Source organism: Panthera pardus, unplaced genomic scaffold, assembly GCF_024362965.1.
Source record: "Panthera pardus isolate Hobbes unplaced genomic scaffold, ASM2436296v1 HiC_scaffold_17, whole genome shotgun sequence".
Taxonomy (NCBI): Eukaryota; Metazoa; Chordata; class Mammalia; order Carnivora; family Felidae; genus Panthera; species Panthera pardus.
In genome coordinates this window covers 44,308,128-44,325,098 of record NW_026526732.1, presented here as the reverse complement: position 1 = coordinate 44,325,098, position 16,971 = coordinate 44,308,128, and the positions used below count along the sequence as shown (strand labels likewise).

The following is a 16,971-nucleotide window of genomic DNA, read 5'->3' as shown; positions in this document are numbered from 1 at the left end:
GGTTATACCATAAGAGACTCTTAAGGACTGAGAACAAATTAAGGGTAGGTGGGGGTGGGGGAGAGGGGAAAGTGGGTGATGGGCAGGAGGGAGGGCACTTATTGGGATGAGCACTAGGTGTTGTATGGAAACCAATCTGACAATAAATTATATTTAAAAAAAAGAAAAATAGAAATGGTTATAAACATCACATAATAATGTTCAAAATAATAATGTCTCAACTTTGAGAATATAGTCATCTGAGTCCTTTTTAGAAAATGGCAATGATCTTTTATTTTCTTTCATTTAACCATCATTTACTGAGTGCACCCCAGGTAAATACAAGGCACTACAACACCCCTTATTAGCTAGCTGGAAAACTAATTCTAAGTCATTATGTCATAAATTATGTTAATCTTTGTGCTTCAAACTCCTATTTCATAAGAAGGGACCCAGACTCTATTTCATAGAGACACTGAGAAGATTAATAATGGTTTATAAAATACTAAATTTCTTTTGCACTTGGGATAGAGAGTCTTACCCAATGTAATTTGCCTAAAGCAGGGTCAATAAATAGACTGGCTTAACCCTTTACGGCCTCAAATTTTGTTCCTTAGTAAACTAAGAGTAGATATTTTTATGTAGAAAGCAGTACTTCCTAAAGTAAAAAATATAAATTCCTTTAAAATATTAATCATGAGCTTCCTATTTCATGAGGCACAGTGGATATTCTTTTGATGGCAGCAATGTCAATGTTCCTTAGGAATGAAATAAAAGCATGTGGGAATAGAAAATGAAGAGTAACATGTACTCACATGTGCGATTGTAAGATTCATAACAGGTCCGGGCAATTTCAGCCCCGAGTTGAAGGTAGTGTTGGGTCAGGCCTGCGGGAGCATCGTCCGCCCCGAGTGCAAACATGCCTCCAGCAAAGCAGGTCAGGTGGCCCATCTTGTGTTCCAGGAGGCCCCCTTTCCACTCCGCGATGTAAGTCAGTCCCCTACTAGACTTGCGGATCAAGTGAGTCTCAATTGCCTGAAAATAATAATTATTTTCAACATTTTTAAATCTCCTCTCAAATTTATACTAAAAACACTCTCAAGACTAAGAGAGAAAAAGAATATAACCTCACTCACGGTTTGAGTTTGTTATAAATCTGATTCAACCTGAAATTTTATGCTATTGCTTTCTGTATCTTCCTCTAGTATATGCTTTATTAGTTTGGTTCATTAGAATTATCACTGTTGGGCCAGTCCAGTTGGTTTTGCCTGAGTCCATGATCAAACACTTTTAGTCCTCATACAACAAAAATGGTCTGCTTCTCAATGATAGGCCACTGGTGTAGACGTAATGCTTAATGCATTTCCATTTTCACAATGAAGAAATAGCACAAAGCACAGGCCCTACTGTGGATGAAGAACAGAGCGTATCTGTATATAAAATCAGGCTGGTGGTATTACCCTTCTTTTTGCTCTCTTAGGCTCAGAGAGTGGCAAAACTGAGTGGGAAAGATGTGCTGTTCTTGAATCAGTTTGCTTGGCCTCAAAATTCCAGCTCTGACATTTACTATCTGTGAATTTGGTGGGTAATTTGCTTACTGTATCCCCAAATCTCAGTATCCTTATCCATAAAAGGAGAATAAGTAGTATTTACTGAGAAAATTCAGCAACATTTAGTTTATGAAGCAGTCAGTACTGTCCCTAGCACTTGATAAAGTTCATTTATCATCCTCATTCACATCTCCATTGTGGTAACATTTGAATTAAATTCCCCCCTAATAATTCTATTAAAAAGCACATTCGTGTACAATGGAAAAAAAAAAAGACACATGAAAAAATGCTCATCATCACTTACCATCAAGTAAATGCCAATGAAAACCATGATGAGATACCACCTCACACCTGTCAGAATGGCTAAGATCAACAACACAAGAAACAACAGGTGTTGGTGAGGATGTGAAGAAAAAGGAACACTCACACACTGTTGGTGGGAATGCAAACTGGGGCAGCCGCGATGGAAAATAGTATGAGGATTCTCAGGTAATAATGGAACTACCATACGATCCAGCAATCACACTACTAGGTATTTATCCAGAGAATACAAGAACACTGATTCAAAGGGATACACGCACCCCTATGTTTATAGAAGCATTATTTACAATAGCCAAGATATGGAAGCAGCCCAAGTGTCCATCGATTGGTGAATGGATAAAGAAGATGTGGCAATAATAAAATATTATTTAGCCACAAAAACAAATGAAATCTTGCCATTTGCAATGACATAGATGGAGCTAGATAGTATAATGCTAAGCGAAATAAGTCAGTCAGGGAAAGACAAATACCAGATGATATCGCTCATATATGGAATTTAAGAAAAAAAATAAATACAGGGAAAAATAGACAAATCACGAAACAAAGTCTTAATTATAGAGAACAAACTGATGGTTACCAGAGGGGAGGGATGGTTACCAGAGGGGGGAGATGGGTGAAATAGGTGATGGGGATGGAGGGCACTTATTGTGAAGAGCACAAGGTGATATATGGAAGTGTTGAATTATTATAATGTACACCTGAAACAAATATAACACTGTGTGTTAACTGGAATTAAAATAAAAACTTAAAAAAAAGGAATAAAGATCTGTAAATTGGGGGGAAATGATGTTTACAAATATGATCTGTAAAATATCTCTTATTTCTGCTGCAGGATTGTTGATATTCTTTTCAAATAGATAAGCCTTTCAAATAAGCCTTATATTCTAAAAAGCAAAAATGAAATATAACTGTTTGAAATCACTAACTTCCAACTACTGTAACAGGAAATGTTGTGTTTTTTTTTTCCCCTTTCAATTACTTCATAGAAGAAAAAGGGCTAAGACTACGTCTATACCTGTTACACTATTATAAAAAAAAAAAAAGAGTTTTTTAGGAAGCACATTTGGGAACAGTACACACAGATGAAACTTGAGATTGAGAAGAATGAATGAAAGTGAATATACAGACAGATAAAACCTTTCCTATTTTTATTGGAAATAAATACATGAAACCAAGATGGTAAGAAATAAATGAACATACTACTGTGCTCATTAACTGTGGTTAGCTAGTTTTATTGATGGTCTAGTTATATTAACATTCATTCTTATTCATGCAACTGAACATCTTAACTATTTACACTTCTTATAGCACAAATTACAGTAAAGGTCTTAAAGCAGATATTTGTTCATCACCCAAGAAATTATTCTTTCTACATGGCAAAAGTTATAGCTTTGGATCATGGATTAGTGAAACATTATTACCCTGTTACAGATCCCGAAAAAAGTACTATATTCTTTCTTTTGGCATGGTTCTGACCAAGCTGCTACCTCTTAAATAAACTACAATGAAGTTCCAAGACTTTTGAAGCAATGTTTGTGTGACAGTGGGAAAATGTAAATAAATATAAAAGAGGAAAAAATAGTCTTTAGTGGCTCTAAAAAAAAAAGTGTCAAATCTACAGAGAATTGCTTAGGAAAAAAGAATATTACATATGTTGTGATTTCAGCCTTCCATATTTGAAAAGAATTGGTGTGATGAAACCTTTAGAAACTTAAATGTCTAACACATCATCAGCCCAGCTACCATTCATTCCAATGGACCTCTGGAAGAATGAACATCCACCACTGTGCATTCTTAGTGTGGTCTCTAGAGAAGAACTTAACAGCCAGCTGAAAGCACAAAGTATTTTGTTATTAAAACAACCAAAGAAAACAGACTATGCTGGGATTGAGTGCTTTCCAAAATCCACTTGAGGCTAAAATCGAAGAACTATATCCGCAGTAACTCAACTGTCCAGAACAATAACGTAAAGGACTCTCTCCTTAATAATAACGCTTTTTTAAACTACAGTTTAGCAGAAAGAAACTTTGCTATATGAGACATGGTTACTTCTCAAAATCAGAAATGTAATTGTTCTAGCTTTGCTTTCTATGTTAAACATACAATGAATTGGAAATGTTTTTACTATTAAGAGAAACAGGAAACACTTTACTTCATTTGTTCTTAATGGATTTTCCTGTCCATGGTTTGTCTAAATGCAATATAGACAAGATGGTAAGAAATAAATGAACATACTACTGTGCTGTTCATAAATCCCTATAGCTGTGCCGGGGACACTGCATGGGAGCAGCTGGAATCCTGTCTGAGGAATAAATGAATATGAATAAAGGAATAGGAATAAATGAACATATACTGTGTGGGTATAGTCTAAAAACTCGGGGAAAATATTTCAAAGAACATTTTAAAGTTACCTTGCAAGATCTTAGGGGACCTTTTTAAGATTAGAATAATTAAAATATCTGCCAGGATAACAAGAAAAAAAAATGACACACTGGAAACCATACGGTATGGAGAAGAATTCCCTACCTTAAAACCTGAAACCTCATAGGAATGATGAGAAACAAACCTGGAAGAGGCCATGTGAACCATATCCTACTTTGCTTTTTATGTTCATCATGCGCCTTAATTAAAGGTGTGCTAAACAAAAGCCAATGTACTAAGGCATTCTGGTTCCTGTATGTCAGGCAGTAAAGAGTCATATCTGCTGTACTTAGTGATGCTTCTTATTGATCTTGGGAGGGAACCACAGTAATATTGAATCTGGACAACCAGAGCAAAGTAAGTTGCATTTATATTTCAACGAATAAATTGGACTATGTCTAAATTACCCAGACCTCCTTCTCAGGAAGACTAATTTTAGAACAGTGGCTACATTATTGGAATTATAAACTTCCACTTTTCTCCCCTATGAATTAATATTCTTGATTATAAAAAAGTTTCTGAGGAGTCAATAAAAAAGTCATTTTTCTGAGGATTTAGCCATAAGTTTATAACATTATTTGAGATGACTTGATAATAATTAAGAAAATGGGTTACTACATAAAATACTTATCAATCACAAATGTACTGAGTTCTGCTAAAAAACTTTGTTCCTGAAAAGTTGGGTATGAGTTCAAGCATTTTATATAAAACAATATTCTTCTTTTAAAGCTTTTTATACTTTCAAATTTTATTTTTGGTTTTGACTGAAGCTTACATTTGCTTGAGGCTTCGTTCACTCTTACACTGGCTACCTCCTATAGACTTTGCAGAGCAGTTTCGAACTTACTTTACTAACTTACTGCTCATACTTAAATGTACTATGGAAATTCTTTTTTACAAATAAATCCATAGTGATGAGGTAAAAAGAGACATGTGTTGACACAAATTTTAGTTTGACTTTTGGTTCCACAATCAACCTTTTCCAAGGTTCAGTTCTCTTATCTGTAAAACCAGGTAAATAATATCTAAACTACTGTGAGGAAACAAACAAATCCTTCATTTAAAGTATCTGCCTAACATACTACTTAGCACACAGTAGGCATTTCAACAAATATTTGTTCCCTCTCATTGGTCCTCCATTACAAGGATCATAGGAAACTATTAATTAGTTCGGATTTTTATTTGAGAGTGCTGTCTATTTATCTCTGGAGATAAGTTTATTTGAAATGGAAGTAGCCATTAGGGATGTTGTAATCATGGGAAATTTTATTTTTTCTTTCTTTTTTAATGTGTATTTATTTATTTTGATAAAGAGAGAGACAGAGACAGAGACAGAGAGAGAGAGAATCCCAAACAGACTGCACTGCCAGCGTGGAGCCTGATGCAGGACTTGATCTCACGAGATCTGTACCCGAGCCCAAATCAAGAATTGGACACTTAACCGACTTAGCCACCCAGACACTCCTTGGGCAGTTTTAACTTTGTCAATTTTCAGAATACAATTTAGGATTTATTCCTCCTCATGATTTTGTGACTCATGCAAAATAAAACACTTTCAACTGCCCCGTTAGAATGAAACCCAAGTGTGATTACTATTGTTATATTAGCAGACACTGAACTCAGCCTAACTGGAAATACCTTGTAATTCACTCATGTGGTATTCCATTTCCCATTAAATGCTGATTAATATGCAAGTTGTAAGTTATTTTAGTGGCAGAGATGATTTAAATATTGGGCTTACCTGAACAGCATCAAAATACATCTTCTTAGCTTCTAGATCTGTCTTGTCAGACATTAACCACGCCTTTAGCAAATATTCATAAAAGCTGTCTCCGAGTCCTCCAACTGATACATGATCTGCAAAGAGAGGAAAATGAATTTTAGAGTGATTCAGGCTTTAACTCAGATAATGCAGCAAAATCACATTAGTAACTAGGATGCAAAAGCCTATGTCAACTGCAACTCGATGTTGCATTTAAATTCCAACAAATCTCTTGTTTTCAGAAAGATATTCTGAACCGAGCAGATGTGCTGTTAACTAATGTGATATACTCTAAATAATTACCGGGGTAGTTTTGTAAACATGAAGATAAAAAATACGTAATCAACCTCAATTCCTAAAATCTGTTTTTCTAGTTAAAACTACCAAATTAAAATATTTCACGTTATATATTCAAATAAATTTTTAATTGCTTTAGCTTTCACTAACATAACTAAAGTATGTCAAATACTATGAGTATTAACTAATCTTAAAAAGGACTGGCATATGATAAAATGAAGCTCCTCAGACTCTTTCATGATGATGATGGTGATGATGATGATGATGATGATTAGATAAAGTTTCTAGTGTTTTCAACCTATAAGGTCAAAATCCTTTGAGGGAGGCCAGTAACAAAGAAGACAGGGCAGGAGACGTTCTTCCTAACACTCCATTCCTACAATCCTCCCCTACTGCCAGTTATTATGCCACATCTACTACATATAGTACCACAATTTTGTAACTTATAGGGTAAGTATCCTCATTAAAAGTGAAAAAAATTAAGGCTTAGTGAGGCTAAATGAGATTGCATCACTGGTAAGTGCCATCTGACTCCACAGCCCACGCACGGTCTCGCACCTGGAACTTCTTGCTCTCTACCTTGTGACACTGAATGTATTCTTTTGCCTACTGCTTGAATTAATACTTTAATTTTTCAAGCATATCTACCTACAAAAACAGAGACATAATCTATTTGAAATATCATTTCTAGAATTCATAGAGAATTTGAGCACTAATAAAACAGGCTTATTTTGGAAATATGCATTTTAAGTTTCATAACTCAAACCTAGTTTACATAACTATTTTAAAAAATTTTTGAATGTTTATTTCTGAGTGAGAGAGAGAGAGGGAGACAGAGACAGACGAGAGTGGGGGAGGGGCAGAGAGAGAGGGAGACGCAGAATCCGAAGCAGGCTCCAGGCTCCGAGCTGTCAGTACAGAGCTCAGCGCAGGGCTTAAACTCACAAACCATAAGATCATGACCCGAGCCAAAGTTGGATGCTTAATCGGCTGGGCCACTCAGGCACCCCAACGTAACTATTTTTTAAAATAAGACCTTTGTGTTGACTTTGTCATATAAAAGTGAACCCGTTTTTACACAGCTAACAAGACAATTTTCTCCTAACACCTACCTAACAACTCCACTTGGAGGCTTATGCGGGGACAGGATTAAACAGGTTAAAACTGAATTTATTCTCTTGTCCTTCTCAACCTTACCTTCTGCCGTTGGTGCCCGTCTCACTAACATGGCACCATCATCCTCCCAACTGTGCAAGTTAGACATCAGAGAGTCATTCTTCACTTCTCTCTCTCTTCCCCATATCCAGTGAGCTACTGAACTCTACTAATTTCACCTCTTATATATTTCCTGAATCCATCCACTCCTCTGTCCTCACCAATATGATCCTGGATGAAGCTACCAATAGCCCCTGCTTCCAAGGCTTCAGTGCCCAATTATTTGGCCCGTTTTACTCCGATAGCATGCAGCTGTTTACATTTAAATTAATTAAAAGAAAAGAAAATAATTCAGTTCCTCAGCCATACTCGTGCCCAACAGCTACATGTGGTCCTAGGTTACTGTACTGCACAGGAAAGATACAGAACATTTCCATCATCACACCGAGTTCTAATGGTAGTGCCACTCCAAACTATTCCCCCATTAATACCAGAATAACCCTTTTGACATGTGAACTGGATCATCCCTAATTGGAAGCCTTCAATGGCAAAGACTCAAATCCTGGGTCTTCGGAGACTGAGAGGCCCTGCGTGGTCTCCATCTTCCCCATATTACCATCAATTCTGCTCTGATTGCTTTCTATCCTCTTGCCATATGGCTCTTCTTTTGTTCCCTTGAAACCAGCAGGCTCTACTGCAGGAATTCTAAAGGCGTTGTTCTCTGGGCCTGATGTGCGTTCCCTGACTCCTTTCCCTTTCAGTAGTAACTCTTACTCATATTTCATGTCTAGGATCAAATGTTGCTTCCTCAAAGATGCTTTCTTTCCCTGACCCTCACCCACTGGGTTCCCTCACTATACACTTTTTGATAACATGTGTTTACTACACTTGGCAATTTCAAAAGATGGTGGAATTTCTTCTCTGTCTTCTCTACAAGATCATGATCCAGGAGGACAGGGACTAGATCCACCATGTTGCCTGGTCCATTATCAGCCCCTGAAAGTAGCTTGCATATAGCAGGTACTCAGTAAACAATTGATGAACAAAGCAAAATTCTTGTAAGGACTATACCCAATCAGGGCTATATTTGTAAGTAGTGAAATATGTGATTTTTATTATTGTAAGAATGTCCAGATTTACAGTTTTAATTTTGATGTAAACATTAGTGTTTTTACAATAGTAAGGCTGATTCTTGAAACAGCAGTGTTTGAAGTGACCTTTGCAATTTCCTAAATAAATTACCACAGAAACCTCTGACATTTACAAACTAAATACACTAAGTACTATCTCATCAATAACAAGCCCTGTTGTTATAAACATGATTGCAGGAGACAAATGCAAGTGATGCATGGTAAAGCAAATCACTGTCTGGTTACTGTCAAAATAACAAGGTCTAGATGAAGTAATAGGAAATGATGGCCATGATCCAGACATGCCCTTCAGAGTTCAAGCACTGAGAGTTGAAAGCTAACAGCCAGAAGCAGCTTCATTTTCTTCCCCCTCGGGTTATGATTCTATAATGGACGGAAGAAGCAAGTTTGGGCATTTGATGATTTTTAAAAAAGGAAAAAGGGTTACATAACAATATATTTGCTTTAATTAATTTTGGTAAACACCAGATAATTTTCTATATTTTTATTTCCTGCCTATAGATTTTTCATATTTGGAAAGAATCAAAATAAAGGAACATAGAGGAGAAACAAGAGCAAGCTTTTTTGATAACTTAGAATATCACTCACTAAGTTTCCCCCAGTCTGGAGGACTGTTTGTGTTGGCAACAGAATTCTGTGTAAATATTTAGTGGGTGTGGGACAGAACATGCTCGATTTTATCAGCAGGAAGGGACCGCCCACTTCTAGAAAGAACATATATGGTATTTTTATTCCCAAATGTTCTAAACGTAATGTGTACTACGGTCACTCAAATATTATGCTCTTCTCTATGGAAGGCAATTTACTCTTTCCTTCCTGAGAGAGGAATAGGTCCCATAAAAGGATTCATAATACTTAAAGAGATAAAACGAGTAGCAAAAGAATCAAGACAAAAAGGATTAAATACTCAGTATCTTTAATGTTTAATAATTTGTACACTTCATCTGAATCTGAACTTCTCAAAGCATTCCCCCAATGATGCAAGTGACACTATATGTATATTAATCAAGAGAGAATGATAATTTTCTGTCTATAGACACAGAGTCCCAACTGGCCTCAACAGTTGCAAGATCTCTTTATATTATCAGTGACCAGGACCTGATGCTGTCTCTCAGCCACAACTGAGGAGCAGGGACAACTGTTAAAGGAGAATAAATAGAACCATTATTAAAAGCAGAGACAGAAGGACAGACTGGATACACAGTGCATGAGGATTCACAAAATTCAAGTAAGCAAACACCTACTAGGTGCAAGATATAGTGTGCTGGGCTAACAAACATCACTAAGGCAAAGTCACTGGCCTCAAAAGTTCTGGGTCCCTAGGAACAGGGATGTATACAAATCATTTTGAAAAAGACAATGATAGGAAAGCACTCAAAGTGTTGGGGCAGGGGAAGAAGAGGGTGAGTAGAAGGCAAGTGGGTGCTAACAAATTACAACCAGGGTCTTGAAGAAGAAGGTCCCCCAGAAGAAAGGGCAATTGAGCTGGATGTTGGCAAAGTCAGAAGAGAGGTAAAGGGCCGGGGAAACAGCACAAACCAGGACCTGGATATGCCCAAGCAGGCCTTGATTAAAGAATGAAAAAAACAAATTGGTTTCCCTTGTGGCTGGAACACAGGATGGAGGTGCAGGAGGCGAAACGGACATGAGACTCATCAACCCTATTTGTTTGCCATCAGGAAATTGGCCCATAAGCAATCCAAATATAAAGGGCCCTTTGTACCGGGAAACATGGCCAAATACACAATATACTGGTAACGCAGAAGGTGAAGCTGGAATATTCCAGTACAACTGATACTTTTTGTCCCTCTTCACAGTGGCTTCTAAATCACAGGAAGAAAAGAGTCAAAGATAATTTTTTTTTCCAATTTTTAAAATCATTCATGAGAAGGAAAATGCTAAAACTACCTGTCCTTTTAGAGAATCTTCTCTGGTCCTTGTACTCAGAAAGCAACTCAAATTCTATTTTATTTCAAATACTCTACTGGTCCTCAAACTTTTAGTCTCAGTACCCTTTTACACTCTTTAAATTTTTTTTTAACTTTTTTTTTTTAATTTATTTTCGAGACAGAGAGAGACAGAGCATGAACAGGGGAGGGGCAGAAAGAGAGGGAGACACAGAATCGGAAGCAGGCTCCAGGCTCTGAGCCATCAGCCCAGAGCCCGACGCGGGGCTCGAACTCACGGACCGCGAGATCGTGACCTGAGCTGAAGTCGGACGCTTAACCGACTGAGCCACCCAGGCGCCCCATACACTCTTAAAAATTAAGAAATACTCCAAATAACTTGTTTATGTAATATCTATAAATATCTACCATATTGGAAACTAGATTTAAAATATTTAAATTAAAAATATTTTATTCATTTAAAATAATAATACAACCATTATATTAACAAAGTTTTTTTTTCATAAACATGTTATATTTTACAAAAGAAAAAAATCAGTGAAAATACTGACACTGATTTACATTTTTGAAAATCTTTTAAATTTTTGCTATACCAGAAGACAGCTGGATTTTCATATCTGCTGTATATTCAGTCCACTACTGTATGTCATTCTGGTGGAAATACACAAAGAAAGTTCAGCCTCACACAGTTACATAGTTGGAAAAGGGAAAGGTATTTAAAGAATCTTTCTAGATAAGTATGGACATTTTTCTTTGATACTAAAATAAAACTTGACAAATTGTTTTTTAAAGGTTAAAAATGTAAAAAAAAATTTTTTTTTAATCTTTATTTATTTTTGAGAGAGAGAGTGTGTAAGCAGGGAGGAGCAGAGAGAGAGGGAGATACAGAATCCGGAGCAGGCTCCAGGCCCCCAGCTGTCAGCACAGATCCTGATGTGGGGCTTGAACTCACAAACCGTGAGATCACGACCTGAGCCGAAGTTGGACGCTTAACTGAGCCACCCAGGTGCCCCAAAGGTTAAAAAGGTTTTAAAGGTTGGTTGTAAGGTGGAATTAGAAATCACATCAATGAATTTTTGTACTGTTACATTAAAATCCATTGGTCTATCTTGCACTTTGAATGGATCTTCTTTCTGACATGATTGTTTAATTGCATGTATTAGTCATTTGGAAAATACTGGTTCACTGAATTATGTGGATCTTCTGAATGCTGCACAGTTCACTATACGGTATCCAAAAACTGTATTTATTAATATGAACACCAATCTCATCATAAATGTCTCTAAGGATTGGTTAAAGGCATCAAGGTCATGGCAGCATATACACATTTCCTGAAATTCTAATTTTCATTTAGAAACTCAAATTCTGTCATGGCACCGACACCATCACTTTTCTTTGAAGTGACAGGCTCGTTTTTGAGAACATGTCTACGAGTTACCCAATTCTGAACAACCAAAGCGTGTCTTCAGTTGTTCTTTCAAGTAAAAATGGTACTGCACGGAGCAATCGATGGCTGGTGCAGTCTGCAACTAGAACAATCACACGAGTGCTTTTCTATGCGGCAAACGCTATTTTCTATTATGCAGCAAAGAAGTGTACTCAATGGCTGAGATTTACCAGACTCAATAATTTTTTTTTTTTGACTTGTGATTTCGGCTCAGGTCATGATCTCACGGTTCATGAGTTCAAGTCCCCCATGGGTTCTGTGCTGACAGTGACGGGCCTGCTTGGGATTCTCTGTCTCCCACTCTCTCTGCCCCTCCCCCACTTGCACTGTCTCCGTCTCTTTCAAAATAAATAAATAAACTTAACAGGTAATTTTTTTCCTTAAAACTATTCATAAGTGCCTCTGGCATATTTTTATTTCTTATTGTCGATGAGGAATACAATGATTAGTACTCTCTGGCTCCTCTACCATGGTTCTCTCTGTGGCTTCAGTAGTTTTACCCACTGTTGCTCTTGCAACAGAAGTGCAAATATCAGCACAGTGAAGGTGGCAGAAAGCCTTAGTATTAATATAAAAATAGCTCTGACCTTGTGGACCTCCTGAAAGGTCCAGTATATGTAGACCACACTTAGGTTAAGTGGCAACCATGATTATGGTCTTGTGGTCTCAACAGCATTGAGATGCCTGTCTTCCATAGGCATTACAAACACAGACTTTAGCGCATTTTTTCCCCTACTAAATTATTCTTTGAGAAAAGTACTTCTAAAGTAAGGGTGAGGCACAATCATCTAAGAATATAATTTTCAATATAAAGAAAATACTCAAATTAGAATTAAATTGTAAGGCATTGCTAATATCCCCAGCACAGTTAGGCACCTCACTTAGTATTCTGCACTTGCTCTTAGTTGCTGCGTTAATCTACCAGGTTTTTTTCTCCAAATCAACTTAAGAACATTTCTTTCAACTACTCTGAATCTTCGTAACACTGATCAAAGTCCTTAAGGGATCTGAAGTGAAGGCTTCTTGCATAATACTTTCTCCTAATCTGAAGATAATTCTACTGGGAAGAAACCTTTATCTGCTGGCTTAAAATTAAGTAGAGAAAACACCCTGTTTGCTCTTTCAATTTCCTAACCCTTAAAGATTCAGGTTCCTCTCTCATCTTGTAGCCAAAAAAGAAAAAAAGAAAAAGCTACAAAGTAGAATGATCCGACTACTCTTGTACAAAACGCTAATAGTTAATAGCACAAAGGAACAATTTTTTCTTCTATCCACATGACCAGCTTGTTATAGGCTAACATCCCCACACAACCTGATCAGATCTTCCCTTCCTGATTAATAATTTAAATGTGCTTACAATGTCATCATGCTCACAGTTATCCAGGAAAAATAAGCCACCTAGTTCCCTGGTAACACAGCCTGTCTTACAAGAGACTCATGAAAGGAACCATGCCCACTTTCCCCTTTTCGAAACATTCCTCAAAAAGATTTGTGCTTTTTTGTGCTCCTTCTCTCTGTTACTAGAACAGTGCTGGATACCATAAAGAGCTAAAACAAGTCTAATCTTTTGACTTACATTGACCCCACTGTCCACTACTGGGATTCAGATAGTTAGGATAAAGGCCTTGTGGTTTTTCCAGGTTGTTCAGCACTGTTCGAATATTCATTACCTACAACAGAAAATGAAATGTTACTATGAAAATCTAAAAAAACAATTTTGGTGCCATTCTTCTCTTTCTTCATTACATTTTTCCATGTTAGGAAAGAATTTAGAATTAGAACAAAGACAGTCGCCACTGGCTTACAAAAATAATCTCAGTAAGTGAATACAGTCACACTGATCTGCCAGACACCATAGAAGGAACTAGGGATATATCAGTGGATAAACAAAGTCATTACCCTCTTGGAGTTTGCATTCTTGTGGGAGGAGACAGATAATAAACACATAAATATGTCAAGGTGGCGATAAAGGCTGTGAAAAAATTATAGAGAGCAGTGAGACAGACTGATGTGAGGTGGTGAGGCTGCACGCTGAGTCAGGGGTGGCCGGGGAGGCTGACATGAGGGGATTTGAGCAGGAACTTAAAGAATCAAATGAACAACCATGCGGAAAGTTGGAGGAAGAGCAACCTAGGCAGAGGGAGGTGCAAGTACAAATGCCCTGAGGAGAAAGTGGGTTTGGCAAGACCACCAAGGCTGGAGGTGAGGAAGCAAAGGGGAGAATGTCAGAAAGCAGAGGAGAAAGGTAACCAGGGCCACATGCAAGCCTTGTGGGCCAAAATGAGGGCTTATTTTATTTCGAGCGTGATGGGAAGCCATTTAAGTCTGGTGCTCTTGCAGGATGGGCGTGACTGAGGGTACGGCGGAGTTCAGGTGAGAGAAGACAGATCCCTGGAACAGGGTAGCAGCAGAGTCACAGAACAGGGCCAAATCATTTCCTGATGGATTCGACCTAAGGTCTATCAAAAAGAGAGGAGCCTGAGCCTGGATGACCTCCGATTAGTGGTCTGAGCCACTGGGTAAATGGAGGGGTTCATTTATTCAGATAGTGGAGACTGAGGTAGAAACAGGTCTGGGGGTTGAGTCTGAGGCATTTTTTAAGTAGTAGCTCTCTTTTAGATCTTTCAGTGGAAATGCTGGAGAGAGAGTCTGGGACATGTTGGGACTGGAATTACAAATTTGGAGTCAACAGCACATAGATAGCATGTAGACCCATGAGACTGGATGAAATAATGTAGAGAGTGAACATAAAAAGGCCTAGGCTTGAGTCCTGGGGCTTTCGGATATTTAGAGATTGGGATGCTGAGGAAGATCCAACAAAGGAGGCTGAGAAGGAGCACTCCACTGAGGAAGGAGGCAAACCAGGATAGCACCATAAGCCTGCAGCCCCATCAGTGTCTCATGGAGAAGTGACCAAGTGCATCAGATGCCGAGAGGGTGATGAAATTGGGAGGTGAGAATAATCACCAGACCTGGTAATGTGGAGCTCACTGGTCACTGAGATGGGTGTGGCAGGGAGAAAAGCTGACTGGAAAGTGTTTAAGATAGTGGGACACAAGAAGAGGGGATAACAGAGACAACCCTCCCAAGGAATCTTGCTGTAAAGGGGAGCTGAGAGATGGGGTGAAAGCTTAGGGCAGAAGTGTTGGGCTGAATATAAATTTACCCAAATATCTATGGGTTTGTTTCTTGCAAATTAGAAATAGATTCAATTGCTACCTCAAATTTAATTTCTATTTTGAGTTTAAAAAGTCACATACGTGGTTCATACAGTCCCACACAACACCTATATATTTTTAGATAAGGAAAAAATTCAGAGAGGTGAAGAGACTTGCTTGAGGTGTAGAGAAGCAGACATGTATCACAGGCTGCCTCACACAGAGTTAGAAGATCCCATAAAAAGGCTGCAGGATTACTGTTTGGTAAAATGAAATGCCGCGTGTAACAAAACATCATAAAGAACTATATTAAACTTGGTTGTTCTTTTCCACATCCAAAATTACTAAATCGTCCAGGAGAGGATATTGTTTCTCACAAGTGCAGCTTTGCAATGCAAGGTATATTGGAGGATCTCACCTTTTCAGCAAAGATGGGGTTTCCTGATAAGTGGCTCAAGTGTAGAAACTCCAAATGCAGAGTTCCGAATTCTGCCAAAATACTGCTGCCTCCTGAGGCCCAGGGCCAGTTCCTTCCAATCCCACTAAAGAAGAGAGGAGATTGAAGAGTTATGGGTCAGACTAATGCCAATTTTTGCAGCTCTAAATAACAGAAGTGAAAGAGACAGCTTTTGAATAATGGCATCTCAGCTGATAGTCCACTCTGGATATTTAAAAATATCCAGCATTGTTGGCTTTGGCTATTGGTTTCAGGCTTTGACTCTTATCTACAAACTGAAAATCAATGTAGACTTCAGTCAGAAAAAAGTTGCTATGTCCTTGCTGTTGATGAACAAACAAATATTTTGGAAGGAACAGGTGCCATATAGAGATACATACCCATTCCAAGTGGAATATAAACATATCCCAAATCCCACATAAAGCCTTCCAACATTTTAATTAATTTCAGCCTGAGATTCCATGGACTATTATAGACATTCACATTATATTTAAAGTTTTTCTTTGATATACATTTCATTGATTAATTCGTTATAAACTCACTGAATCTTTCCCCAAACCCTCCCTCCACTTACTACTTTCTTTCTTTTGTTTTCCCTTACACTATTTTACTTATTTTCTAAGTATATTTTCCAGAGCACTCACTTATTCTCTGACCCATTTAATCTAGTTTCAACACAATTATGAAATTCAAATCTGAAAGAGGTCAAAAGGCATGAGCTCCCAAAATTATTGCCTCATGGCTCATCTGGGAGAAATGGTTTCTAAAAAGAGTTAATCCTAAATATACATACACACAAATACACATAAAATAACTTTGGAGACACGGTCAGACTCTTGGGCACAGTGTATTTTTGCGGCACCCTTTAAAACGTCAAGACTTACATGATATTTGAAATAAAGAGTCAAGTCAAGGATTTTACCAATAAATCCCCTTGGAGAAAGCTGAAAACCCACGTTTTGGTTGTTGTTCAAATGTGGATTTATTACATGCCTACCATTTGCCAGGGACTATGTATGGCATTGGGTTAAAGGATGATTATGATCACTCTTTCCTTAAAGACCTTATAGTATAATATGAGAGAATGACCTAGGCATAGATAATTCCAATTAAATATGGTAAGTGCCAGGATAGATGTGTGAAAAGGTCTCTGAGACCTGAGAGCCAGGACATATAATCCTGCATGGCAGAGGGGCACAGAAGACTTCTTAAGCAGGAGACTCCCCAGTGATTCTTGAAGAATGAATAAGATTTAGTGAGGAAGAATGGTGAGAGGGAGCATCCACATATTGAGAGCACACAGAAGGGCTAGCCAGGAACTGGAAGAAGCTCCTGATACTGGTGAGTAGAGGGAAGGGAAGAGAAG

At 37.8% G+C, this 16,971-nt stretch overlaps 1 protein-coding gene across 1 annotated transcript in view; it reads right to left on the bottom strand.

Annotated features, from left to right (window-relative positions):
• The window catches only part of MAN1A1 (mannosidase alpha class 1A member 1), a 162,488-nt gene that overhangs the window by 12,273 nt on the left and 133,244 nt on the right, over positions 1-16,971 (bottom strand). Inside the window, exons 6-9 of the mRNA XM_019418221.2 lie at positions 15,567-15,690; positions 13,567-13,660; positions 6,013-6,128; positions 795-1,014 (exon numbers count right to left, since the gene is read on the bottom strand). Of these exons, the coding sequence (XP_019273766.1) occupies positions 795-1,014; positions 6,013-6,128; positions 13,567-13,660; positions 15,567-15,690 (554 nt within the window). The remainder of the gene's footprint in view (positions 1-794; positions 1,015-6,012; positions 6,129-13,566; positions 13,661-15,566; positions 15,691-16,971) is intronic.